The sequence below is a fragment of the Rhyacophila brunnea genome, unplaced genomic scaffold (assembly GCF_057557595.1).
Source record: "Rhyacophila brunnea isolate RB1 unplaced genomic scaffold, BYU_Rbru_1.0 scaffold_4, whole genome shotgun sequence".
NCBI lineage: Eukaryota > Metazoa > Arthropoda > Insecta > Trichoptera > Rhyacophilidae > Rhyacophila > Rhyacophila brunnea.
In genome coordinates, this window is record NW_028233068.1 from 35,070,486 (window position 1) to 35,096,069 (window position 25,584).

Sequence of the window (25,584 nt, forward strand, 5' to 3'; positions counted from 1 at the left end):
AAACCGATAGTCAATAATAACGCAATTCGATAAAAATTTCGTGTAGGACCTACTAGTTTAAATTATCGTAATTAAGTAGGAGGACTGTATCTTAATTGGTTGAAGCATATTGTCGCGATGCCAGTGGATATACGGGTTCAAACCTGTCAGGCGTCGTAATTTTTCTGGTAGGTATATCTGAGGTGTTTTCAAGTTATGTAAACAAAGATACGGTCAAAAATATTTAGGCAACGTGTTTGTTTTTTTTTTAATTTTCTATGTAGATAATAACACTGAAAGGATACATCGATAAATATATTATTAAATAGCACCTACTTCTGAATAGTGTATCTACTCTTACCATAGCATATTTTTTTATTAATATGAGTTAGTTAAGACTTTGTAAGTAGTAAGTATAGTGTAAACGGATATATTATTTTTCTTGCGAAAAGTTTAGTGGTCTTTAGTGAAAATAGTTAGGTAATTTATTATGTTAAAAGGATCGTTCATCACGTCGTTGGATCCAGAAAAAGCAAAATAAATGAAAAACAGGTAAAAATCCTTATCCTCTGTAAATAACTCCTATATTAAGGTGTTGCAATTTCTGAGTAAAATTTATTTTTATATACCTATCTAATATTTTTTTTTTTTTTTAAATATTATGTAATTAGTATTATTCTCCTTCTTATTGTGCCATCCCCCATCAGGGTGATCATAGCTTTGACATCTGCTACCCAGAACAGTTCAATGGAACTACACTCGTACCAATCACGGAGCTTATTAAGAAACTTGAATATAATGTACCGACACTATTTTAAGTATGCATATAATAACACAAAAAACAAGTAAGAAAAAACTACTCCTTTTGCTATCGACTGAGGGTACGTGTTGAAACTTCAATTTAAATATTAATTGAATCATAATAATTTTCTACAATTCCATAAATATTGAAGCAATTAGTTACTTATTTCACCATGTTCGATCCTGAGATGATCATAATATGGGCCTCCACAGAGTGTGACTCCAAACACAAACTGAGAAACAATATATGTTTTTGCCAGACTTAGGATTTGAACCTGAGACCCACGATATTATAAGCTGACGCTTAAGCTGCTCGACCATCCTGGGAGTCAAATTAATTATTTGCAAGTAGAGCAATTAGTTACATTAGTAAAATATCGAGAATAATAAGTTTTGACATAATATAATGCTAAGGGTAAATATGCAGCTTGAAGACGCTGAATGGCGAAAACCAATATCTATATAAATGGGATAGTACATGTTGATAAAGACTCATTGAATGAAGAAACAAAATGTAAACAAGCATTCGAATCGATTTTTTTCAAAATTGTTCAACTGTTTAATTCAAAATATTATAATAAACAATAAAACATTTGTATATAAACATATGATACTTAAGTCTCTTTACAGAACTTCAAAGTAGTTAGTAAGTTGCTGACACGCTATATGGGCATAAGGGAAAAGTTTCTGAAAATCAATATGATACTCGTATTGACATGGACTTTACATGCGGGAATCTTATCATTCAAACATTTTATAAGTTTAAGTCGTAGGGAAGATATTAAATATATTATAAAGATTATAAGTACCTACATATTATTATATAGCTACATTTCTTTAAATTGAGAAGTTTTCAAGATATAGGTATTGTTGACAACTTTTATTTTTAAAATGAACCTATCCGCATCGCAAAAAGGGTGATTATTGACAATTTGTGTTAATGTATTTGGTCTATTCTGTGAATGTGTCTATTTTCATATTGATACAATTTATGACACTGCCAAGTTAGTGAACTATTATCAAAGCCGACCGTCAATATAAGTCTCTAGTGAACGGAAAGTTATTAGAAACTGAATAATCCCAAAAATAAAACAGAATACATACTTCCTAATTTAGGCATCTATGTTCAACGTCCATAATTAAATTTTAATTATGGTAAATGATGTTCTGTCTCTAGCGTTAGTGGTTAGGTTACGTTAGTATCTTTTACCAATTGTATGTAGGTAATATATTTTAAAATTAGAATAATATGTCATTTTTATTATAATAAAAATTTACTTTAAATAATATAAAAAAAATATTGCAATAACATAATATTATGAATTAACTGAAATTGGACATTTTGCTATTTACTTATATCTTCTTGTTTGCTATTCGCAGATGATCTTAAACTTTTTCGAACTATTGAAACCCATTATGCTGTGCGATGTTGCAGTCTGACCTAGATGCTATCTCGCAATGGTCTATCTTAAATAAACTTGAATTCGCTACCTCCAAATGTAATATTATTTCATTCAATCGTTCAAGGCACACCTTATTGTTCCCATACACATTGTCTGGTATAATATTGTGTAGGGTAACGGAGATAAAAGATTTGGGAGTATTGTATGATACAAAGTTCACTTTCAATCAGCATATTCTTAACATCAGTACTAGATCTAGCAAAATGCTTGGTTTTGTTATGAGGGTTTCAAAATCATTCGAAAACGTCCGAGTGCTACGTACATTATACGTATCATTTGTGTTGAGTATTCTTGAATATGCCAGCATTATTTGGAGTCCTAATAGGTTCATGCACACAATTAAGCTGGATCGAGTCCACAATAGATTTCTTAGATTTCTCTACTTAAGAACATACGGGTTCTTTCCTTATGATAATGACAATAAAATGAATTTCCCGACTCGTTTTCTTCTGGGTATGCTATCAATGCAATCCCTGTCTACCCGAAGAGTGATTGTTCTTTTAAAGCATTTCTTTTTACTTCTTCGTGGGTTCATTTACAATCCGCATATACTGGCAAATATTAATTTTCATGTTCCCACCAATATCACTCGCAGCTCCACGGTCTTCAAGATACCTCGTCGCAGGACAGATGTTATGTTTCATGATGCTGTGTATCGTGCAATTAGCTTATTTGATGGCACCATAAAGGTTGATTTGTTTTTTATTAATTATATAATGTTTGTAGACGTTTTAAATAGGATAAATTTATAATTGTATATATTATCATATTTCTTTAATATTTACACATGCTGTCTTTTCCACTTTCTTGTCATATTAGTTGTTATTTGTAATTAAGATATTTTTATATATTTGTATGTATTATGTATTATGGCGCATTGGCCAAAAGCTGTAATGCCGTAATACTCTTTTTTATAAATAAATAAATAAATAAAATAAATAAATAAATAAATAAATAAATCATTTTCATTACATAACTGATTTCTGTGTCAATTTCTTATATATTCTTCTGACGCTTTTGCGAGTATTGGAAGTAATATTATATTATTGCATATTATTATTGTGTAAAATTACATTTATGGAATATATACGTATTTCCTGTTAGATTTTGAAGACGTCATAATATTAACGTATCGGTTTTAGGAAATAGACATCTCCATTTACAATAAGACATATTATTGAAAATTGAGAAGTCTATATATAGACCTAAGTATATATAGACCGAAAGTGCTGCTACGTGGTGTAAAATGTCGGTATGTCTTTATTGATATTATTTTAGTCAGAAGTAAAAATTTATTGAATAAACATGTATTTTTATTACAGAAGATGGCACCGTGAAGTTGGGCTTATTAACCAATTATTTGTGATTTTTTTTTGTAATATTAATAACCATGTCCTTGCTTTTTCGTACAAGGTGGTTGGTAGTAATTTTGAACAATCACAAATACCCAGGCTTTGAGAAAATCACATAAATATATTGTGTTCTCACGGGGAATTGAACCCAGAGCTCCCGGATGGAAGGCCGGCGCATTACGCACTGCACTACGAGAGCCGCCTATTTATAAAATTATAGCAACATACATATTGTCATAAAGGCTACAATTTATCAAATTTATCATATTTTTACCATGTAACATAGTTCAATATCGTAATTTTTCTTTTAATTAACTGATATTATTCAATTCACATTTATATATATATATTTATTTATGTAGGTATAATATTAACTTAACCGACATCCAACCGGCTCTCTTTGCCATTGCTATTCAAAGGAAAATACTTAGTACGTAACTAATAGTTATCTAAGTAAAATATAAATGGAGCTTATGAACTAATAATAATATAAAATTCATTTGTCTTGCCTGGGTATTTAACTTTCAAAGTATGGGTTTTTAGGAGTTTGTTGCATTTCGAAAATAATTGAAAAAGTTTTCACCTGAATGCAATTCTCAAACTAGGTAAGCCGTAAAAGTACGTTAATGAGAAAGTCGTATGACTAACTAACAATAATATTGTATTGTACTTACAGTTTACGAATACAATGAAAAGAGTTTCATAATCGTATTATGTGCTTGTTAATAGCCACATGATCGGCAAGATTAAATTAAGTATGTTTAACAGTTGGTAATTTTATAGAATTATTGATATTATATTCGCCAACAATGAGTTCGTATCATTTCTGTATCATTTTATGTGAAGTAAAATATAAAATTGCTAGAAAATTTAAGACTGCCCTAAAGTATTGTCTACTAAAATAATTCCACGAAAAAAATTTATTTCCTAATAAATATAATAAATACAGATGAAAGTGACGGAACATAATATAATAACGCCTGTACACAAGCATGGATTTACTGGTAATTCTGTAAATAAATTAAAATATCGCAATAATAATTACTGTTTACACGTAATAGTGCTTCCTGCTTGTCTTGCCAATCTCAAAGCGTAAACGAAATGTGTAGTTGTCATATTATGGTGCTATTTGATAGGTTATGAAAATTGGTAAACGTCAAAATGCGCTACGCGGTGTAATTATTATTTTTTTACGGCAGGCTCGCAACTATCGTTTTGCTGCGCATGCGCATACGTCATGCAAGTTACAACTATCGCGTGAAAATTCAGGAGCCGCGGAACTTTTTTAATCCATGCATTTTCTTGTTATGGCCGCGATAATACGTACTGTCAGCAATAAATTCATGGACCTGAAAACGGGGTATTACTCTTACTGCATTGTAATAATGGTCAATTTCAAAACTGTGTTTATCTATTTACATCAATTTTAAGAAAGAAAGAAAAGAAAATAATTAAACTTTATGGGATATTTTGAAAGACAATAATTATTCTTATAAATATATATTGCATTAATTACTTAAAACTGAACTCTACCTATATTGAAAGCAGGGTGATTTTTACAAATTTTTGTAAAATGTCTACAACCTTTTCGGAAAAAGTACCCATTTTTATGTTGGATATCCATGGAATGATATCATCATAGCTATATCAATGGTTTGATCAGATATAGCAAAATTTATTATCGGTCGCCGGAATGACGGACGTAGTATGGACAAGCGACGTTTATCAATTTGAATTGCCACATCGGAGCGTTATCTAGAATCACGGATTCGGATGTTTGGATCTGACAGTGGTCAGGGTTTTGTCTCAATTTAATAGTCTTGTCAATCTAGACATAAAATTATATTTTTGATGGAAATATCGTAGTTACAGAATCATCTAAACTACCATAACTTATTATCACAACTAACTTATATTATGTAAGATTTAAAAAAAAAATACCACGTTGCACATCCTTTATGTAAACCTTAATTGAGTGGTTCACAAGCATAGTGAACCAAGTCCATTCCGGTTATTTATGGGTAAGCTAGGTTCAAACATAATATTTGAGTATTTCTAAATCTGTTAGGGTGTGATTGCAATTCTGAAGTGCTTTTTAGAGTAGGTAAATTAAAGTTATTGTTTAAGGGAAATCATACCATTGCAGAATAAGTAATATTCAAAAATTATGTTTGAACCTAGCTTACTCAGAAATAACCAGAATGGACTTGGTTCACTATGCTTGTGAACCACTTAATTAGCAAAGGGACAAGATAACAGAAATTATTTTTTTAGAATTTTGTATTCTGGATACAAGCAGATAAAGTAACTATTATAAGTAACATAAAAATAGTTATTTGAAAATAGGTATTATTAAAAATACTAATAATAAATGATATTTTAATAACTTTCTTAAATTCGTTATGGGCCTGATGAATTTCAATTAATTTTATTAATAAAAAATCACAAAAACCCATAGACTATAGATACATCCAAAAACCGTTTCCTATACCCACCAGTTATTTTAAATTAAATAAAAGCCAATATTTGAGGTGAAAATGGAATGTGGTAAACTTTAACATAAAATCTCAAATATTCTACGTTTTGTATAAGTTATGTACAGCCCTAACTTTGTAAAAGTTCATTGTGAAAAATTAAGCTTTAAGCTCTCAGTAGATTAATTGCGGTCATGATGATAATGCGATTTCTTTTGATTTTCTTTTATTCGCTACACCGGAAGAGATCATTGATGGGTAAGTTCTTCACAAGAATAAATAAATGAAACACGCCGACGCTAATGAAGCCGAAAAAAAATCTAATTGGTCGAATAGAATGGAAAATACGTTTGATAATTGATTACTATAAAGTAATTAGACTTAATTTCGTTGAAGTTTTGGTATTGATACAGTATGACTAAACCGCATTTGTATGTAAAAATAAGTAGCAAATAATAATTGATAAGTGGAGAATAATTAATAATAAAAAAATATTATTCCTAATGATTTTAATGTAATATGGCACTTAATTTCAAACAAACTAATAAAACATCTATTAACGATAGTTTCGCTCTAGCTAGATTGTGAAAAGACGTGTGCTGATATTTTTGTGCATGAGTAATGCGCATTTCTGCCGGTGGCCAATCTTTTTATTATTTTGGCGTCGTCTTCTATCGAAGGTTGGTGACCAAATTACGGTAAATTTCCAATTTCAGGCCAGTCGTATAAAATCAACGACGCTTTGGATATTGAACAGAGGCTACGTATCCACGAAAATCTCTTTCTGCTTTCTTTCACTTTCCTTATAATTTGAGTCAGAGTAAGTCAGACTTCTAATAATTACTGTGGAAAATATGGCCAAAGTATGCAGTTTTCTAGTTTGACGGTTTGGCTTATAAGTTCGTCTCATAATCTTCTCATTGGTAATGATAACTTAGGAAATCCTCTTCCTACGTCAATCTATCTATGTGTAAGAAGCCTCCAATCTTTTGATAGTCCATTCATTTACAATTCAGGTTGTAAAATTTTAGGTTTTGTATGTGCTAGTTTAATTCTGTTGCTAGTGGCAGGTTAGGGATGGTCCTAGCAAGTGAGGGACCTGATTGAAACGCTGCGCAAAGCCCCCCGTAAACGGACCGCTAATATCTTATGCCACCACCAACAAAATTCATTATCGATCGTTCCCAATGACATATTAAATGTCATTGATCGTTCCCTAGTAGTTTAAATAAGTACCTAGTTGAAAAAACTGTTATTAACAATTTGGACAATATTTTGATTATGCATAAATAATAAAACTACTTATCTAATCAATAATCATTCATACGTATATTTTAATTAAAAAAATATAATAAATTTTATCATTAGAAACATTTAGGTAGGTAATTATTTATCATGATACTAATAAACTCATTTTGAATGTATATTCCTGAATATATTTATAATAAAGTCACTATGAATGTTCTTGAATGATAAGATTGAATTTTCCCAATAACTATTTATACCAAGGATAATCCTTGTGCGTTTTAAACGTATTACAATCAAGGGTACAAGGTCCTCTAGTCGTCTGACCAGATTGGACGCTATGGCTCCCACATCCTGAAGCGGGCCCCTAGGCTAGGATATTTGGTGGCCCCCTACCTATCGCTCAGAATAAAGGCAGTGTAACACTCTACAGTAGCGTTTTCCAAATGGTGTACGCGGTAAAATTAATGTGTATATTTTGTTTTTATTTGAATATTTTAATACATCCATTTGAATTAGGAAGTTGTCGAGTATCGATAAACAAATAAAATTTGTATCGTACAACCGCATATTTTTAAATAATAACATTATTGACGGAAAATAGCCTAAAGCAATTACTATTAAAGGAAATTTGTGATCTGTGTGTTATCTCACTTATCTGGTCGAATTGCCTCGCCGGGCCCCTCCTGAGTCCGAGCCCCCAGGCTAGAGCCCTGTCAGCCCCCCCCTCTTGTGGGGGCCATGTTGGACGTAATTGGTCCAATCACCCTAAGACCAGGCCTGGCAGCAGGCCTATTACGCTTTAAAAAAATATGCCGTCATAATAATATTACAGTTATTCGTGTGATGTGGATAAAATTTTTTCGTCTTCCCGAACACTATTGCATTAGCTTTCTACCTTCTTATTTTTATATGTACCTTTATATATTATTATGATCTATTAATTCCTTTTTATTTCACAACATTTACAACCAGATTTTTTGAAAATTATGTTCTTCGTGTGACACACAACTTTGAACAGCGTATCTCGTATATTACGCCACAGTATGACGTGTAGATACGTAGATGGTGGTGGACAGTAAGCGTGTATGCAATCCAACCCCAATATTAAACTCCTTATTAGGCATAGAATATAATGAACATACATAATTTGAAAACATCTCATGCATGTACACACTAGAAAAAATCATTTTGTAGAAAAAAATACGACACCCGACGGGACTTGAACTGGTATCCGCTGGATTCGCGCCAGTGTGCTTTTCCAATTAAGCTACGGGTACCTTATTTAATTGTGACGATTTTAACCAGTAGTTGTTACATGAAATGCTTATCGAAATGTGTTATAATGTTGGCTATCGGTTTTAGTATATTAAATTAAGGTAGGTATCAAATAATTCGACTAATCACTCCATTCTTTAGTTTTTATAACGTACTTAGACTTTCTAATAATTTAATAAACTATTTCTTTTATTCAACGAATAGGATTTCAGAATATTGAGAATATGAAGTCCCGCCGGGTATCGTATTTTTTCTACAAAAAGATTTTTTTCTAGTGTGTATATGCATGGGATCTTTTCAAATTATGTATGTTCAATATATAGAATGTTACATTCTAAAATCTTGCGTTTTATTCGTTGAATAAAATAAATAGTTTATCATACAATGATAGTTTATTAAATAATAATAAATAAAATAATAATTTCCAGTGACTTTTCCGTCTTGGGATATTTACTATAAAAATAAGGTATCGTTAAAAGGCGATATAACTTGTGTTAAATAATTTTTAAAGTATCACCAAACTGTTCGAGCGTGTGTACAAAAGTATGTGAAACTGTCCAGACCATTTTGTGATTTGGATAGGGAAAAAACTTAATGAGGTAAACAGCTTGAGTAAGGGTTTTAACACTTACTTGCGACGGCGATGACTTGTTAAGCTAACTTGTATTTACTGTAGATTTTAAACAGGGTCATAAAACACTGCGAATTTTTGGAATTCGCTTGGATACTACGTAACAATACCCTACGTATCTATGAGACTACAAAAAGTGTTCAACCAAATTGCTTCGGATATTGATATACTCCACATACGATTGAATGAAAGTTGTTGGACGTATAATAATATATTAAAATACTGTCTCACTGTTCAATATATGTTTAGATATTATAGTACGTTAAAAATATAGTAATAATTCATCATATTACAATTGAGTCGTATAATATCAAAAGTAGATCTGTGCGTTATTCATCATTTCGAGAAAATGACGAAAAACGTTTTGTTGGGTTTTTTAGTGTTATAATAGCATGAAATATGTTTCTACATTTAGAAATTTGAAATTCAATTCAAATTCAACAATTCTACTTTTGTTTCCAAAGTATTAAACAGTTCTAATTCTGATACCAAGCCCTATTTTCCATCACTATTTTATACTACACATATATGATTTTTATTCGAATATTATATTGCTAGTTGTACATTATGGTCAGAAGAATAATTTGGCATACTTAGTTAAATTTCAATATATTTGCGACAGTTCTACTTTTGATACTATACGACTCAATTAACTATTTTTTTATTCACAAGATTTATGAATGTAACATTCTTATTACTGAACATACATCATTTTGAAAACACTTTTGAGAAAATAAATTACCAATAGAATAAAATCTTTTTTGAAAAGTATTGTAAAATACATTAATTATAATTTTCTCGCAATTAGCATTGTGGTCGATGTGCGTGGGCATAAATCCTGAGAGACGCAGGTTAGATTCTTGCTGGGTGTCGTATTTTTTTCAAAAACGATTTTTTCTATTGGTTATGTACTTATACATATTTTCTCAGAAGTATTGAAACAGTGAATATCATAACATATAGTGAAACAGAATATTATTACAATACTTATTTTACATAAATACCTAATTTAATATTAACATTGATCGATTTTCTCCATTTAAGTGAATATTTTAAGTTCTTTCTACTAGATTGTTGAACTAAAAGCACACTTTACAAAATATTTGTAAAACTAGTGCTTACTTACACAGACTTACACTTTGCAAAATGAATGAGCCCTGATTTTTGATTTTTGAAAACATGTTCTCAGCTGTATTTATGGACCAATCAGTGGCACAAATAATTACACGAGGAGATAAAATAATGAGCTTTTATGACTGTACGAAGAATCCAAAACAGCGATAGCGAGGTCATATAATATATACCATATAAACCACACATTCCCAAACTTTTTCGAGTCGTGATCCCATTTTATAGAAGCCAAGTGACCCGTAACCCCGATAAACTGTTAAAAGCCTTTTTAAAGGTAAAAAAAACCCACTGAAATAATTTTTGTATTATAATGTACGAGTAATTACATATAATTTTAACTTAAATATTTAATGCACCGGTAAAAATAGTAATTATTGTACTACCAACTTTTAAAATAAACCGATGCAGTTGAAAGCCTGTAAAATTAGTATCTCTGTCAATAATAATCAGCAGATCATCCTGAAAATAAAATATGTCGTAATTACGGATAATAAAAATACTTTCCTTACACTAACTAAAAATGACAATTTTGTTGATTGTACATTGTCATAGTATTACGATTCGGTTCAGAATCATTTTTTTTATATTTATTATTTCAGCCGGTGACACTATAGAACATCCTTGAGATCGTGACCCATGGGTTGGGTACCCCTGGTATAAAGATAGATACTCGTAAAGGGATCTGATTAATTCAATAAGATGTAGAAGACGTGAAAGGCTGAAAATTTTCTGGCTAGCTAGAGCTAACTACTAAAAAGTACTACTAGAACTAGAAAGCAGCCACTATAGAAAGAGTAAAGTTGTTAGAAGAAGCCAGGATTCTGAGTTGTCACGCTTTTGATGATAATGAAAAATATTATGATGCATAGTCAAAAACTGTAATGCTATAATATTTTTCGAAATAAATTTCTTTGGTAATATTTTAATTTTTAATAATTCATTATGATTATTTTATTTACTATTTTTTAAAGTCTATACAATATTATACTATGAAAAATAAATATTTTAACAAACCTATATCCCACGCATGCATCAGCGGCACAGTCGAAGATCTCTGGGCTCATGTAAGGCTTCGTACCCGACATGCTGGTGGCCAGCTCCCTTTCTCCAAGTTGCGTTGCTATATTGAAGTCGGTTATATGAGCGTGACCTAGAAATGACAAATAAAAGATAGTGTTAATTAATTGTTGTGTTTATTCATGTCAAAGTTAAAAGTTTTTTTATACTGTGTTATTTTTTCATTGTTTTCAAATTGTATCCGACCGAATATCGCTATTTTCCGGAGACCCCAGAGAAGTTAAAATATTATTATGATAGATGAGGGGAAAAAAATAAGTCAAGTATATCAGATCTAAGAAAAAGAGAAAGATAGAATAAATTTATTCATTCAACCATTAAACTCTGTTATCATATAAACTAATAACTCTTTTAAGTGGACTGCCTCTTTTGTTTTCCGCTGTGGCAAAATCGTTCATTTCCCAAGAGTGATTAAAGCCAACTGATATCCATTAGCTGTTTTATTTTTTAAATACCTTTTTATTCGTTCTTTTTAAGTTTATATTTACATTTTTCCTAAATATATAGATACACAAAATTTATGAATAAAAAGGATTTTAAGTTATACGTGAGTATTCGTATTGTAATATGTTTTGTAAGCTTACTATCTGTTAGAATGTCGCTGTTTTTAAAGTGTGTATCAATTTTCCTCTATTAAATCATCAAAAACTAATAATTATGAATATACACAAAAGCGGCCTCAGGGACTACTTTCATAAAATAAACTACATAGATATTTGCTTAAAAGCTCATATTCCGGTAAGTAAGCTTTTAAAATGTATACAAAGAAATTCAAATACAATATGATTTAAGAAACGTATAATATTAGGTACTACTTTTAATTGTTATAACGAAATAATTTAATACACTATAATCATAACTATGAATTTAATAAATGTTTATAAAACATTGAAATATTTTAAGGTAAGTACTTGCTTTATTGCTTGTTATGTATACGTAGGTAGGTATATACTATTATTAAGGGGAGAAAATAGCCGATTAAACTTTAAAAATTCCATTTCATCTAATTTCATATTATATAGGTATACTGAACAATATTATAATAATACTGAATTTGAATATCAAAATAACGAAAAAGAATAAAATCTATTTTTACGGCATGTTTGCATTTTTAAATAATCCTCATGATGTGAGCTTACGTTCATTCTTATAATATATTGAAAATAAAAACATCTAATAACAAAATACCAACTTTTTATATACCTATATATAAATGTGTTTAGCCAAAAAATCGTAAAGAAAAGGTCATTTTACAACAAAAACGGTTATTTAAGGGGTTAGTTTAATAATTGGAATGTCATATTTAGTCTACTAAAGTGTGTCACCAAGAGTTGTTTCGAAATTTTTGATTCTGGGTTGCTAGTGGAAAATGTATAATGAAAACAATTAAATTCTTTAGTTAAATTGATCCCGTGTAAAGTCGTAAATGAACACTCTCTTGAGGTATCTCAATATTTACCAAGCTGTTACTTAAAAAAATATCCCATTTATAAATTTGTTTGAGAACTAATGCGAAGAGGTACGTAAGTGTGAGGGCTTTTAGAAGTGTGACCGGGATAAAGAGATAAAGTTGTCTAATTAGATGTCAGACCTGAAGTAAGACTCTTGAATAAATTAACGGACAAGACCCTGTAATTATTTTAAAACTTTGTAATTATCTGTTTTTGAACTAAACATTTAAATGTTAAATAAACTATGTACCGACTGTGAGTAAAGTTTACTTGTGTAACTAAATTATGTGGCCAAGATGAGATCGGGTGAACATGAACTCCATGTAATGGTGGCCAAACTTAAATAAAAAGGTTGTTTGAATATTTTTTTTATTATAAAAGAGCCCAAAACACACAGCAAACCTATAACAATACTATACTCAACAGACCATTTTAACAATTATAATTCTATTTAATCTTGTTTTAAGTTAATACAAAATTACTTATATTACATAGATATTACAATTTTTATGAATTTGTTCTATTTAATTAACTACTAATATTATTCAAAATATAGATCAAGTATAATCCATGCTTACTTACAATATAATGTGTTCCTATTCCGTTTCAGATAAATATAATTGTATTCAAAGAATAACATATTATTATTCATAACTTAATAATCACAATATAATCCTGGATATTGGTATAACTATGTAATAATAATAAAAATAATGATGTAGGACAACTGAAAATCTCTTAGGTTATCGCCGGGGTATGCATGCATAATATGTAAGTTGGTAATTAAAATTAATTACATACTGTATTAATATAAAGTAATTTGTGCACCATTATGCTAAAAATGTTTTCTACGTCATTTCAAATAATTGTATTATAAAACGTTTTATAATTTACATTCACCGTTATGTTGATTATTTTTATGTTTTAAATTTGTCAAAATTCATGTCACATCCGGGGAAGAATTAAATAAACCTAAAGTAATTTCGTCAAATCGAGGAAAAATTTTGGCGTGTCCTTTATATTTAGCATATATTATTAATAATTTGTTGTGAAGTATTATTGCTATGCTCCAATAATTATAAGTAATCTGAGGAATGGAATTCAAATAATTGTATTATAATAACTTTTATAATTTACGTTGATTATTTTTATGTTTTAAATTTGTCAAAATTCATGTCACATCCGAGGAAGAATTAAATAAACCTAAAGTAATTTCGTCAAATCGAGGTAAATTTTTGGCGTGTCCTTTATATTTAGCATATTATTAATAATTATTGTGAAGTATTATTGCTATGCTCCAATTATAAGTAATCTGAGGAATGGATCATAGTATTAATTAAATTACATATTTTCCCTCTTCGATACTGCCAGTATAAAAAACGTCTCGCTTGAAATTGCACGAATCCAGTTGGGGGTTGGATTTTACCTTTCGTTTGAATGAAAACTGAAATATATTTTTAAATTATCCCTTAATATTTCCAAATTGAGTAGAAAAGTTTTCCACGATTGTTTCATGTACATTTTATGTAATTGAAATAATGGCGTCAGCTGAATGCAGAACTATTCTAACTCACATTTGAAATATTTTGCAGAAGAGTTTTTTGAAACAGCTTACTTCAGTTATTTATTATTTATATGGACAAGTGTATGCACCATTTTTTTCATCAATAATCTTACTAAAATATGATGCATCCATTTATCCATAAAGATAATAAATAATTTCAGTAAGTTGTATCAAAAAACTCTCTCCTCAAAAATTTCAAATGTAAGTTAGAATAGTTCTACATTCAGCTGACGATGGTTTTGACAGTCCTGGTATACACTGTAGTGCCTCAATATAGTGTGAGTGAAAATTACTTAAAAACGTATTTTCCATGCGCTATTTTGCAGCAGCAAAAATGCACTTTGTACCCTGCAATAGACGCAAATTTATTATGCTCGTAACTAATTGAATGAACGAGTACCGTACCAAAAAGCCTTTTAACTATAAACGAGTGCTTTTTATTTTTTGCTAAAAGTGATTTTTCCCTGCATTTGAAAAAAAACACTTACCTAGAAATATTAAATTATGTTTAACCATCCATGTTTATTTTAAACATGAACGAAAATTTTAACCTAAAAAATAAATTATTTTTTCTCGTCGCTTTCATTTAACACATTTTTTGCATACTTTTTGCATGAAAATGATGAAAAAACAAATCCGTTTATGTAGGTATCAGTATTATGATACAGTTTCAATGTAGATTGCATATTACGTAGTATAATAAAATAAGTAAAATATATCCAGAGTAGGCGTTTTTAATGTAATGATAATGTTATCATCTATGTTCATTATTTATATGGCGAAGTATGAAATTAGGTTACTAAGGGTCTAATAATAAAATGTATACTAACAATATGCAAATATGAATCTAATTAACAGGAAAAATAAACATGTAAGTAATGTCTAATACTGTGTTTAAATTGCATGATGATAAGCAGATACCTAATAAGAATATAATAATATGGTAATCACAATGGCCGCACGGCTTAAGCGACGGCCTATAGCGTCGTGGGTCGCAGGTTCAAATCCTGGGTTTGGCAAGTACACATATTATTGTTTTTCAATTTGTGTATGAGTCAGAGTATGGACCTAATAGGTTGAGCAAATGGCTGACGTTCATTTCTTGTAAAAACAAAAATCTGTCAATACAAACCTCTACTCTGTGGATGCCCCCACAATATGATCTTATTAGGATTGGACATGGTCGAAGAAGAATAATAATTATCAACTAATTTATCTTTATCATCGTCTCAACCAGTCTCGGTCTACTACCTGGATGCAGGCTTCTCATTTCTGTCTCCACTTTTCTCGATCTTTAGTCTTTCATTTACTCACTAAACTTGATTATTTCATCGATCCAGTGGGTTCTTGGTGGTTCTTTCTATAATATAGTATCTTTGGTACGACTGGATGATGTGATTATTCTAGAATCAGTTTTTTAAAGCGACGTGGTCTGGCCATCTCGCAATGTTGTGTTATTTCTATTGTTATTTATTTATTTTCAATCCTTACACGCTATGCCCAACATACATATCCCGCATTGGTAGTAGTCTTTATTTATTTTGGATTCTTAGGCGTTATGCCCAACATGCGTATCCATCCCGCATTATAGTAGTCCTAATTAATCCATTATTGACATTATAATATTAGTAAATTTAAAAAAAATGTCATTGTGATGACCTTTTCTTTATTAGGTACTTACTCTATTAATCAAAATTTTATAATCACATAACGTCATATTAGAGTGATACCATAAAAGACTATTATCTATTTTAAACGTCGCCATATTTAGATTTAAGTATAAATATCCGTGAATACATCACTGTATCTTATATTTTTTGCCAACACTTGTATTAAGTAGGTATTATACATAACATATCAATCTAATGTTTAACATTAAATAGTAGGATATAATCGGTCAACTTTCCAATAATCATATTTTTTGAGGAAATTGCAACATTTTGAGCTCTGCTTTACCAATCTGTACATATTATTATGATAATGTCTTAGTGTGGGCCAGGATGATACGTTATGAATGAATTTGAATTGCAAAACAATTCGCAGATAGTTCAATCGTTATCGTTGGTGACCTCGTTTTTAGCATCTCCTTTATACAATCATGAGAGGGGGGGGGATTATATATAATACTTTTATATTTTTCAGTTTTTAATATTATTATTTTTGGTTTCAATAAAAATATTCATGATAGGTATTTAAAAACAAGATATTATAATATCATTACAATTATATTATTCTTCATGATATTGTAATGTTGTGAGTTTTTTTGCAGTGGATATTTTTATTTTACTCAAATATTTTCGTCAGAATAGAAAACTTTAGTCTCTAGAATTATTATTACTCCACTCCGATAGGTCAAGTCAGTTTGAGTGGATTTGAAGAATAAGAGGAAAGAAACGTGAGAGATGTTTTTTGTACTTTTAGCACGTTTTTAGATAGGCCCTAAAATGTTTCTGACAAATTTATCAGGAAAATATATATTCTTTTGATTCACTTCGGGAAATCACTTTACGACGGGAAGATATTTGCCGTTCATCTATCAGCATCTAGTCGACGTAACTTAATGGTACTATTTCTTAAAAACCGAGTCCGGGACAGGTATTAAATCGATGCTATTAAATGTAGGTATATCATAAATTCACTGTTATGTCAGGCTTGTAACGAAGTTGCGTTCCACCGTGGCAAATAACTTTCGCATGAAATAAAATTATCAGCAACAGTGTCAAGAAAGTTGAAATATTGATATTTTTATGGTTATTGAGTCATCAACGAAAAAAAGAAAGACCTTGCAAAATAGAAGAGTCAGCTAAAGAAGGCAAAGGTCTACACAGATTGTTATAAATAGACCACAGAAGGAGACAGTTTTTTGTATTAATAACCATACCGCCTTATCATAGAAGGTTATTCTTTTTCCATACAATTTTCATTTAATATATTTTGTTAGAGGTAGGATATACCATACACAAAACCAGAAAATAAAAATTATTTAGGTAAACAGAATATTACTTTTTATTCTTTTTTGTCAGGACCTCATGATTGATGATCGGGATCCGGATGATTTGCTGTCAAACAGCCTTCTTAATAGACTGGCCCCACTCCTATAGGTATTCTACGACATGCAACGCCCGTGGCCACTGGAAAAACCGTGTCACTCATAAACTGGTGAAATTACCTGGGACTAACGGACACTTACAATCCTAATAATTATGATCGTTAAGCCACTTGAAATTGATACTTAACCACTTGTGGATGCGACAGCTCGCAATAACTCGTAGATAAATACCCTTAAAATGCATGCATGTCAGATGTTTATCGTAGGACTCAAAGTAAGGTGTCTGGGAATGGGGAATGTACCCGGAAATTTCCGGATGTAAGTAAAAAAACTATTATGGACATTTTTCAAAAAAGGCCCCTCCCAAAATATTCTTTCAGTGTGCGCGCCTAAAGCATAAAGATATATAATACCTTAAGATATATATTGAAGATGTTTTATTGGAATTTTATTTAGTGGTAAATATATGTTTATAAACAGGGTAATTAAAGAGTAGGTACCTACTCAGATTCTAACGGTAATTATTTTTTGATACATACTTCGTATAGCCGTATGGCGTTTTTAGGCTGCATTAAAGTTGGTACCTACATATATATACAAAATAATAAACACAATACCTCATCACTAAATTGTTAACCGTATATATAATTTTGCAGTAAGGGCTGTGTTTGTCCTACTCCTACTGGTAGAACACTGATCTTCCATATTAAAAATGCACATCTTTTTACACTATTAAAACTGTTCCATAGAATAATCTTTAATCTCGCCATTTAGCGATATTTAGTTTGAGGTACTCTGTATTACCATTTTGGTAGCCGCAATCAAAAGAATACCGCCTTATATTGAAATAATGATCTCGGAAAATATGTACCTGCGTGTAAAACGGCGGCTAGTCAAGAACTCAAATAATATCTTTTCTCAATTTTAATTATCAAACCTTTTCATTAATCGCTTTTCGGTTATGTACTTATATACTTTCATTGGAGTGGAGTTTTTTAGGTATACTGGTATGAAAGCTACTTTCATTTTATTTTATCCCGAAACTTGTTCTACATATTTTACATTAATATTATTATTCCATATTGTTGTTTAATTTAATGAAACGGATTTTTTTTTGTAGTACTTATTCCACTTTTAATCAAAAAATTAGGACCGGTTTCGTCCGATAACTATAGGTACATATGTACCTATTATTTCTGTCGCTTTGAATTTTGTTTGATAAATATTGTTTTAAAAAAAATGTATTTAGTTGAAAATGTCCCTCTGAGGCGGACGAAACCGGTCCTAATTTATTGATTAAAAGTGGAATAAGTACTGCAAAAAAATGCGTTTTATTAAATTAAACAACACAATGCAGTTCCACCATGAATTGACAGTTAACAAAATAAAAGATATTATTCCGTAGTCTCATCATCATTTCGGCCATTACTGCTGGATGAAGACTTCTTCATGATGACTTCATTCTTTTAAGTCATTAGTTTTGCGCTGCTACTCGTATGTACATCCACTAAACTTAATAAATTCATCGATACAACACGCTCCTAAGTATTGTTAGGTACCCCTGTATGATACAACTAATGCAGCGATAATTATCTCACCATTTTCACTTTAAAATCTTGACGTAAGATATTATACGCTATAGACTATTAGGTCAGGCGTGACCTTAGCCCTAGTTTCGCGATGCCAGTACTTACACTGTATTGTGCGCTTTTCGTTTTCAAAATATTGCCGCAACTCAAGTTGTGGTCGTCGGTCTCTATATCTACCATTTTTGTTAAATCTCACCCATTTATTTATATTTCGATCCTTGAACACCATACTCGACATACACTTCTTCCATTGACGTGTGAAATATAATCAATGAATATAATAGACTTTTGCAATGACCATGCTTAATATAATATAAGTCTGTCCGAGTTCGATAATTTTTTTTTTTTCAAAAATATACTAAAGTAGTTGAAAAATAAGCTTTAACTTAATAGATAGTAATAAAGTAATAAGAGTAAATTTGCAGATTTACGTTAATTTATATACATTATTTTGTCGAATTCTGCCAACACCACTACAGATTTAGTAGAAAAGTACACATTGTTAGGTAAACTGTAGGTACAGTTAGTACAAATATTGTAATAAGTAATAAGTTAGTAATAATATTGTAATAAAGGTATTTTTTATTGATTTTTCACCGTTGTTTTTGAAATATTCTGCAAAACGGGTCCACTTTAGATTTTGCAAAGGAATATGCGTTCTATGGGTTTTTAGTGCATATCAAAGATCCCTTCACATAATCTCTTATTACCTGAGTATACCTGTACATTGAATCGTTTCTTCTATGATATTATTCAAGTATTTTTTTAGAATAAATTTATCGCTCTATTTAAATAAATTGGGTGTGAAATATATTATTATAATTACTGTCGAGCGAAAAACAATGCTTACATTTAAAATATTATTTCAGCTAGGCTTGAAAAGATAGCTGCTGCCTAGACAGACGGTAAATTTAATTAAAATTATTTAATTTCTGAAAACATCTTAAAAAAGCATTTATCTAGATTGACAGACTTTTATTAAAATTAAGATTCAAAAGGTGAGCAGAATCCGTGAAAATAATTAGGTACTTGAAAAACAAATTATTTACTCAACTAAGTATAAATAATTATATCCGACACTTTCTAAAATGATTTTCGTTACTACATAATATTATATTACGGAGGGCCGTCATATACGAAAGAAAAATATCAATAGTATTGGATATATCTACGTAATTAGAAAACATCTAAGATACATATTATATAACTACTGGAAAATTTAAAAATAAATACAACGCCCAAAAAGTATCGACAGGTAAATAATATTATACTTTATATAAAAATTTCAGTTATATTAAAAAAAAAAAGTCTGCTGAAAAAAAACTGATTTTTCACCTATCAATCAATCAACTATAAAATGCGAAAGTCGACGAATGTATATTACAATATCTCACATATATTATCAAGTACAATCACGCAATTAATTGCTCCTTAAAACATTTTCAGTCCAGAAGTTAGTTAGAATAACTCATCTGGCAAACCAATTTTAGTACGTTTTTGCAGACACTTTAAAACAAAATTCTTTTCAAAGTAAGCAATACAAAATATAAACATATATTTATAATATATAATACACGGTACAATAAAATTATACAAATCCTCATCAGGTTCATATTGAACTAACTAATATTCCCACCAACAAACTTGCTCCGTAGCATATGCAATCTTAGCGTATTGCGAGGCACTTAAGTTGTGTGAGGCATCTTCAGTCGTGAAGTCTCAGTAGCAGTTACCAAATAGTGAGATCGCGATGCAGTAAAAGGTGCTTAAGAAAAAGTTTGCTTTGTAAAGTAAAGTAAAAGGTGCTTAAGAAAAAAGTAAATAATAAAGATGGCTGGTTTAACAACCGCTACGTCAGCACAGTCAACTAAGAAGCAAAAAATAGCTCCAGGTGTTTCACGTACATTATATTATATAATATGTTTTCGCCCCGCGTAATTTAACACTACAAACAGCACTCTGGCACCCCGGCCAGTATCTACATTTATATTAAATAACCAGGGAATACAGAATTAATGGAAACCTAAATACCTAATGGGTGTAGAGTAACGTGCAACCGATCTCGGATGTGGAAGAATATGGGATAAACTTAAATAAGTGTCAAGAATATGTTATTCGAAGCTTGTTCATTGTTCTGACAACCGCTCATTTAATATTGGTGCATTTAAAGGTTGCAACACACACTATTGCAGGTCGATAATGTGTGTTTCATTTTCGTAGGACACATTCAAAACTCTGCTTAAAAATGTAGTGTATTTTGGGGTAGGTATAGTCTACCCGAATTCTTTAGTTTTTTCTAATTCGCTTTAATTCGTTTATTAGGGGTATTATAGCCTACCCGAATTCTTTAGTTCGTTCTAATTCGTTTTAATTCATTTATTAGGGGTATAGTCTACCTGAATTCTTCAGTGTAAATAACGATAATTGATGTTTTTTATAGAAAATAATAGATCACCATAAAATAAAACAGTCGGCATATGCATTTACCTATAAGAAATGTTGTTATAATGAAATTGTATTTTTTTTATTTAGAATTATAAATAACCATGTACTTGCTTTTTCGTACAAGGTGGTTGTTAGTAATTTTGAACAATCACAAATACCCAGGCTTTAAGAAAAACATGTAAACGTTGTGTCCTCACCGAAAATCGAACCCAGAACCCTTGGGTAGAAGGCAATCGCCTTACGCATTGCACCACGAGAGCCGCCAATGAAATTATATTGAAGAGCAATAATGTTTGAATAAAAGAAGGTTCCGGTGATTTGGGTGAATGATTAACAACATTTTATGCTCCGCTTATTGAAAATAGTATTTTTTTTACGTAGGTCTTTTGAAAAATGCAATACACTAAAATACTGAATACTACTTCTTTGGATTAAAGATACGTTGACTTATCGCATCGAACTATTAAATCTATTCCAATAAAAATAATCTAGAATCGCTTAAGGCATGTTAGTCAGACAAAGAATCACGTGAAACCTGTAAAAAGGTATCAAATCGTATAAAAAATACTTTTTTCCTATCCTGAAATCCATTTAACTTTCACAAAAGCATTTTTCGAACAGAAAATCGTCGACGTTTTTGTTCGAAAGCCTCCACCACTTTACGGCTGCCGCAGAAAAGAAACTCGACGGGGAAAAAAATGGTTTGAGCTTATCAAGTATTAAGCTCATGTTTCACGGTGAGGGATATATTTTTTTGTATTAAAAAAACGAAATTCTCCCTTTAACGAGCCGTATAGTAAATTAAGACACACGAGAAAATATGTTGTTACACACAACATGGCGTTATATACGATTATGAACCTGCAATAAAAATGCTTATCAACTTACGTCCTCTGTATTATTTTTAAAATAACACGGAAATAAAACACATTTACTTTACATAATTAAATTTTATAATATTATTAAAGCTTCCCTGGGTGCATTTTTATAAAATAATATGGACTGTTTACGGTTTTGATGTGAAAGCTCTGCCTACTAGGGCGTCTAGGGGCAGAATATGAAGCGTACAATGTAATAACATTTATTGATAATTTACTACTTAACGTGATTCCCCACGATGGCCGAACAGCTTAAGCGTCGGCTTATAATGTTGTGGTTCCCAGGTTCGAATCCTGGGTCTGGAAAATATACATATTGTTTTTCAATTTGTGTTTGGAGTCAGAGTATGGTCCTTATACGTTAAGCAAGTGGCTGACATCTATTACTCGTGAAAACAAACATCTGTTAACACATTCCTATTAGGATCGGAAATGATCAAAAGAAAAAAAGAAATAATAAAAACGTATCTAAAAACATAAAAAATAATATGCATATTGTTTTTAAAGTCAAGTAAGTTTGTTAAAGGGTCTCATTTTATTATTACATCATTTTTATCATGTCATAATGGAGAGAAAAGTTGAAGGTAGTAGAAGCGTGGGTAGAAGAAGATGTTTTCTAATCTTCGATAAAAATGGTATCAAAACAAAATGTAGTTTAATAAGTTCTCTGGAAGGAGTCAATAATTATATTTAATTAAAAAACATCGAATTTTAATTTTAGAAAAAACCGAACTAATTAAGATATGACACATAAGTGAGTTGTAATTTTGAAAATGAAGATACGGAAAAGAGTATTATTATATAAGTATAATATACATGTATTGTTATACCCCTGTCATTTTACAGGTGAAAATCTCAAGGATAAAGGACACCCAACCACCCAAATAGACTCCCCTTTAATAAACCAGAAAAGAAAAACAAAGTTGGATGAACCAAGCTGAGGTGATTCTATGATGTAGAAAGACAGACAACATCGCAGAGTTCAAGGTAGTGGATATAACTTGCGCAGACATAGGGGAGTGGAGACGTTTCCCGGTGGCTGACAATACCCATATTAGGTTGTAGTGCCGATAATGATAGTTCGTAACTATCTGTACTATAATTAATTGAAGAATATATTTGGATGTCTGTACCGTCCTTCAGTTTTTCTTTATACAAATTCACAAGCGCAGTCGAATTTGGACAATATTTGGATAGTAGACGAAGGCCGATGAGCCGGAGTGCGTGGTCAGGGTCTCGAATTTCAGATTTAACCCATTGCATTCCGGAACAGTTTTACAATAATAAATTGAATGTGTACTACTTTTTAAGATATTTAATGCAATAAATGTATAAAAATATACTATATCAAGTATGTTAAAAATAAAAATCTTTACGTATTACATTTAGAATTTTTATTTTCAAATACTAAACCATTCCACCAAAAAGTTTGTCATGAGACGTTAGCTTAGTCTTGCTTTGCTATAGTTTCAAGAAGCTATTTCCCAAAATTGAATGATTATATATTATCATAAAGGAAAAAGCAAATCATGACGAGTGGGGATATATTTTTTTGTAGAGTAATCAGTATCCCATATTGATCGATGGATCGAAAATGGCCAATATTCTCTGTTGTGTTTCAGACTTAACTTTGGAAGTCGATTTTGGTGAATAAATAAGATGTCTTGAGTCTTATAAAATTTTAGTTTAAAAACTATGTCATTAAAAACACATCTAACAAAATTGTTTTTTTTTTCTCTCTGATGCTTAAACTTTCTAGAAATATGACATGTTTTAGATATTATACGACATGCTGTGGTATTTTCTTAATAGTATGTAGTATACGTAATACGTGGTACGTTTAAGATTTAAAGAGCTATGTAGTTGAAAGTTTTAAGTTTAAAGTAAAATTTATTGGAATATAAATATTTTTAGGTGAAATAAAAAATCAGTTGAAATCTCTTTTGGTGGTATTTCTTAGATCGATAAAGTTCTTTAAATTTGTTTTATTTTATTTTATCTCATATAGATGGTACATCTATCTGATAATAATTGACAATGACAATGATTGAAATCGAATAAAAAGAAAAAAAAACGTCACGTTAGATTTTTCTCCTCGACGTGTTTTTTCGTGATATATCTAACAATAATCAAGGATACCAAATCGAATCAATGTCTGTATCTTAAAATAAACTGAAATAATAATATTGTTTTATTATTACCTTCTTCGTCGAGCAGTATATTGTCTGGTTTGATGTCTCTGTAACAAATACAAAACAATCGTTAGTATTTTTGGTATCAAATTCTGTCAACCTTGTATTCAATGAGTGACGAAGCAAGTTTCAAAATAAAAGAAACTTCTTCAAGGATTTCCTAACTACTGAATGATAAAATAAAATGAGTTAGATACTTCGGGAAATTATTGATATTGAGTTATCTAGAAACGAGAACATATATTTTGTGAAAGGAAGATACGATGATTGTATATAGGTACATATTAGATAATATATTATAATATTATAGTGTGTAGTCTTCAATGATGTTATCATAAACTGTGTCTTTTATTTATGTATGAAAGGTTCCATTCAAGTAAGTTTTTTTTTATGATATACTTAATATATAAAAGCTTTCATTGATAAATAATACTGTTAATGATCATATGTATTTTTTTTTGTTATTGTGACAGTAAACGAGATTCTATGTAATATGAAGAGACAAATAAAAGATGTGAGAATTAGTTTGAGCGAACAGGTGAAAAAAGGCATTAAGAAAATTACTAGGAAAGCTCACAAAAGACAAAGTAAAACGAAAAAGAACAGCAGCTTTCTCAAATAAAAATAAATATGTGGGTACCGATTACTTCCAGTTAAACAGTAAAATTATTTATACGTTTCTAGCGTTCCGTCCGGGTGCCAATCCAAAGTTTTCACCCGCCCCCCCGCTTAATATATATTTTTTGAATTGGCTCTACAATCCCATGTAAATCTGGGCCGCCTCCCGAATAAGTTTCTTATCAGATTTTTGTTTTTTTACGGGAAATAAATATTAGTCACTTGCTCAAGCTATTAGGTCCATACTAGTAGGTCTAAATACATTTATTGAAAAACAACATGCACATCTATTATATACACAAGACTGCCATCAGTCACTATCGGTGGCTATAGAGGGTAGTTTTTCATATTTTTGTATTGAGGTAAT

General features: G+C 30.4%; 1 protein-coding gene across 1 annotated transcript in view; it reads right to left on the bottom strand.

Moving 5' to 3' along the window:
- LOC147067301 (serine/threonine-protein kinase 32A) overlaps positions 1 to 25,584 on the bottom strand; it is a 286,899-nt gene that overhangs the window by 36,824 nt on the left and 224,491 nt on the right. Inside the window, exons 7-8 of the mRNA XM_085953722.1 lie at positions 24,609 to 24,646; positions 11,369 to 11,504 (exon numbers count right to left, since the gene is read on the bottom strand). Coding sequence (XP_085809848.1) covers positions 11,369 to 11,504; positions 24,609 to 24,646 — 174 coding nt within the window. The remainder of the gene's footprint in view (positions 1 to 11,368; positions 11,505 to 24,608; positions 24,647 to 25,584) is intronic.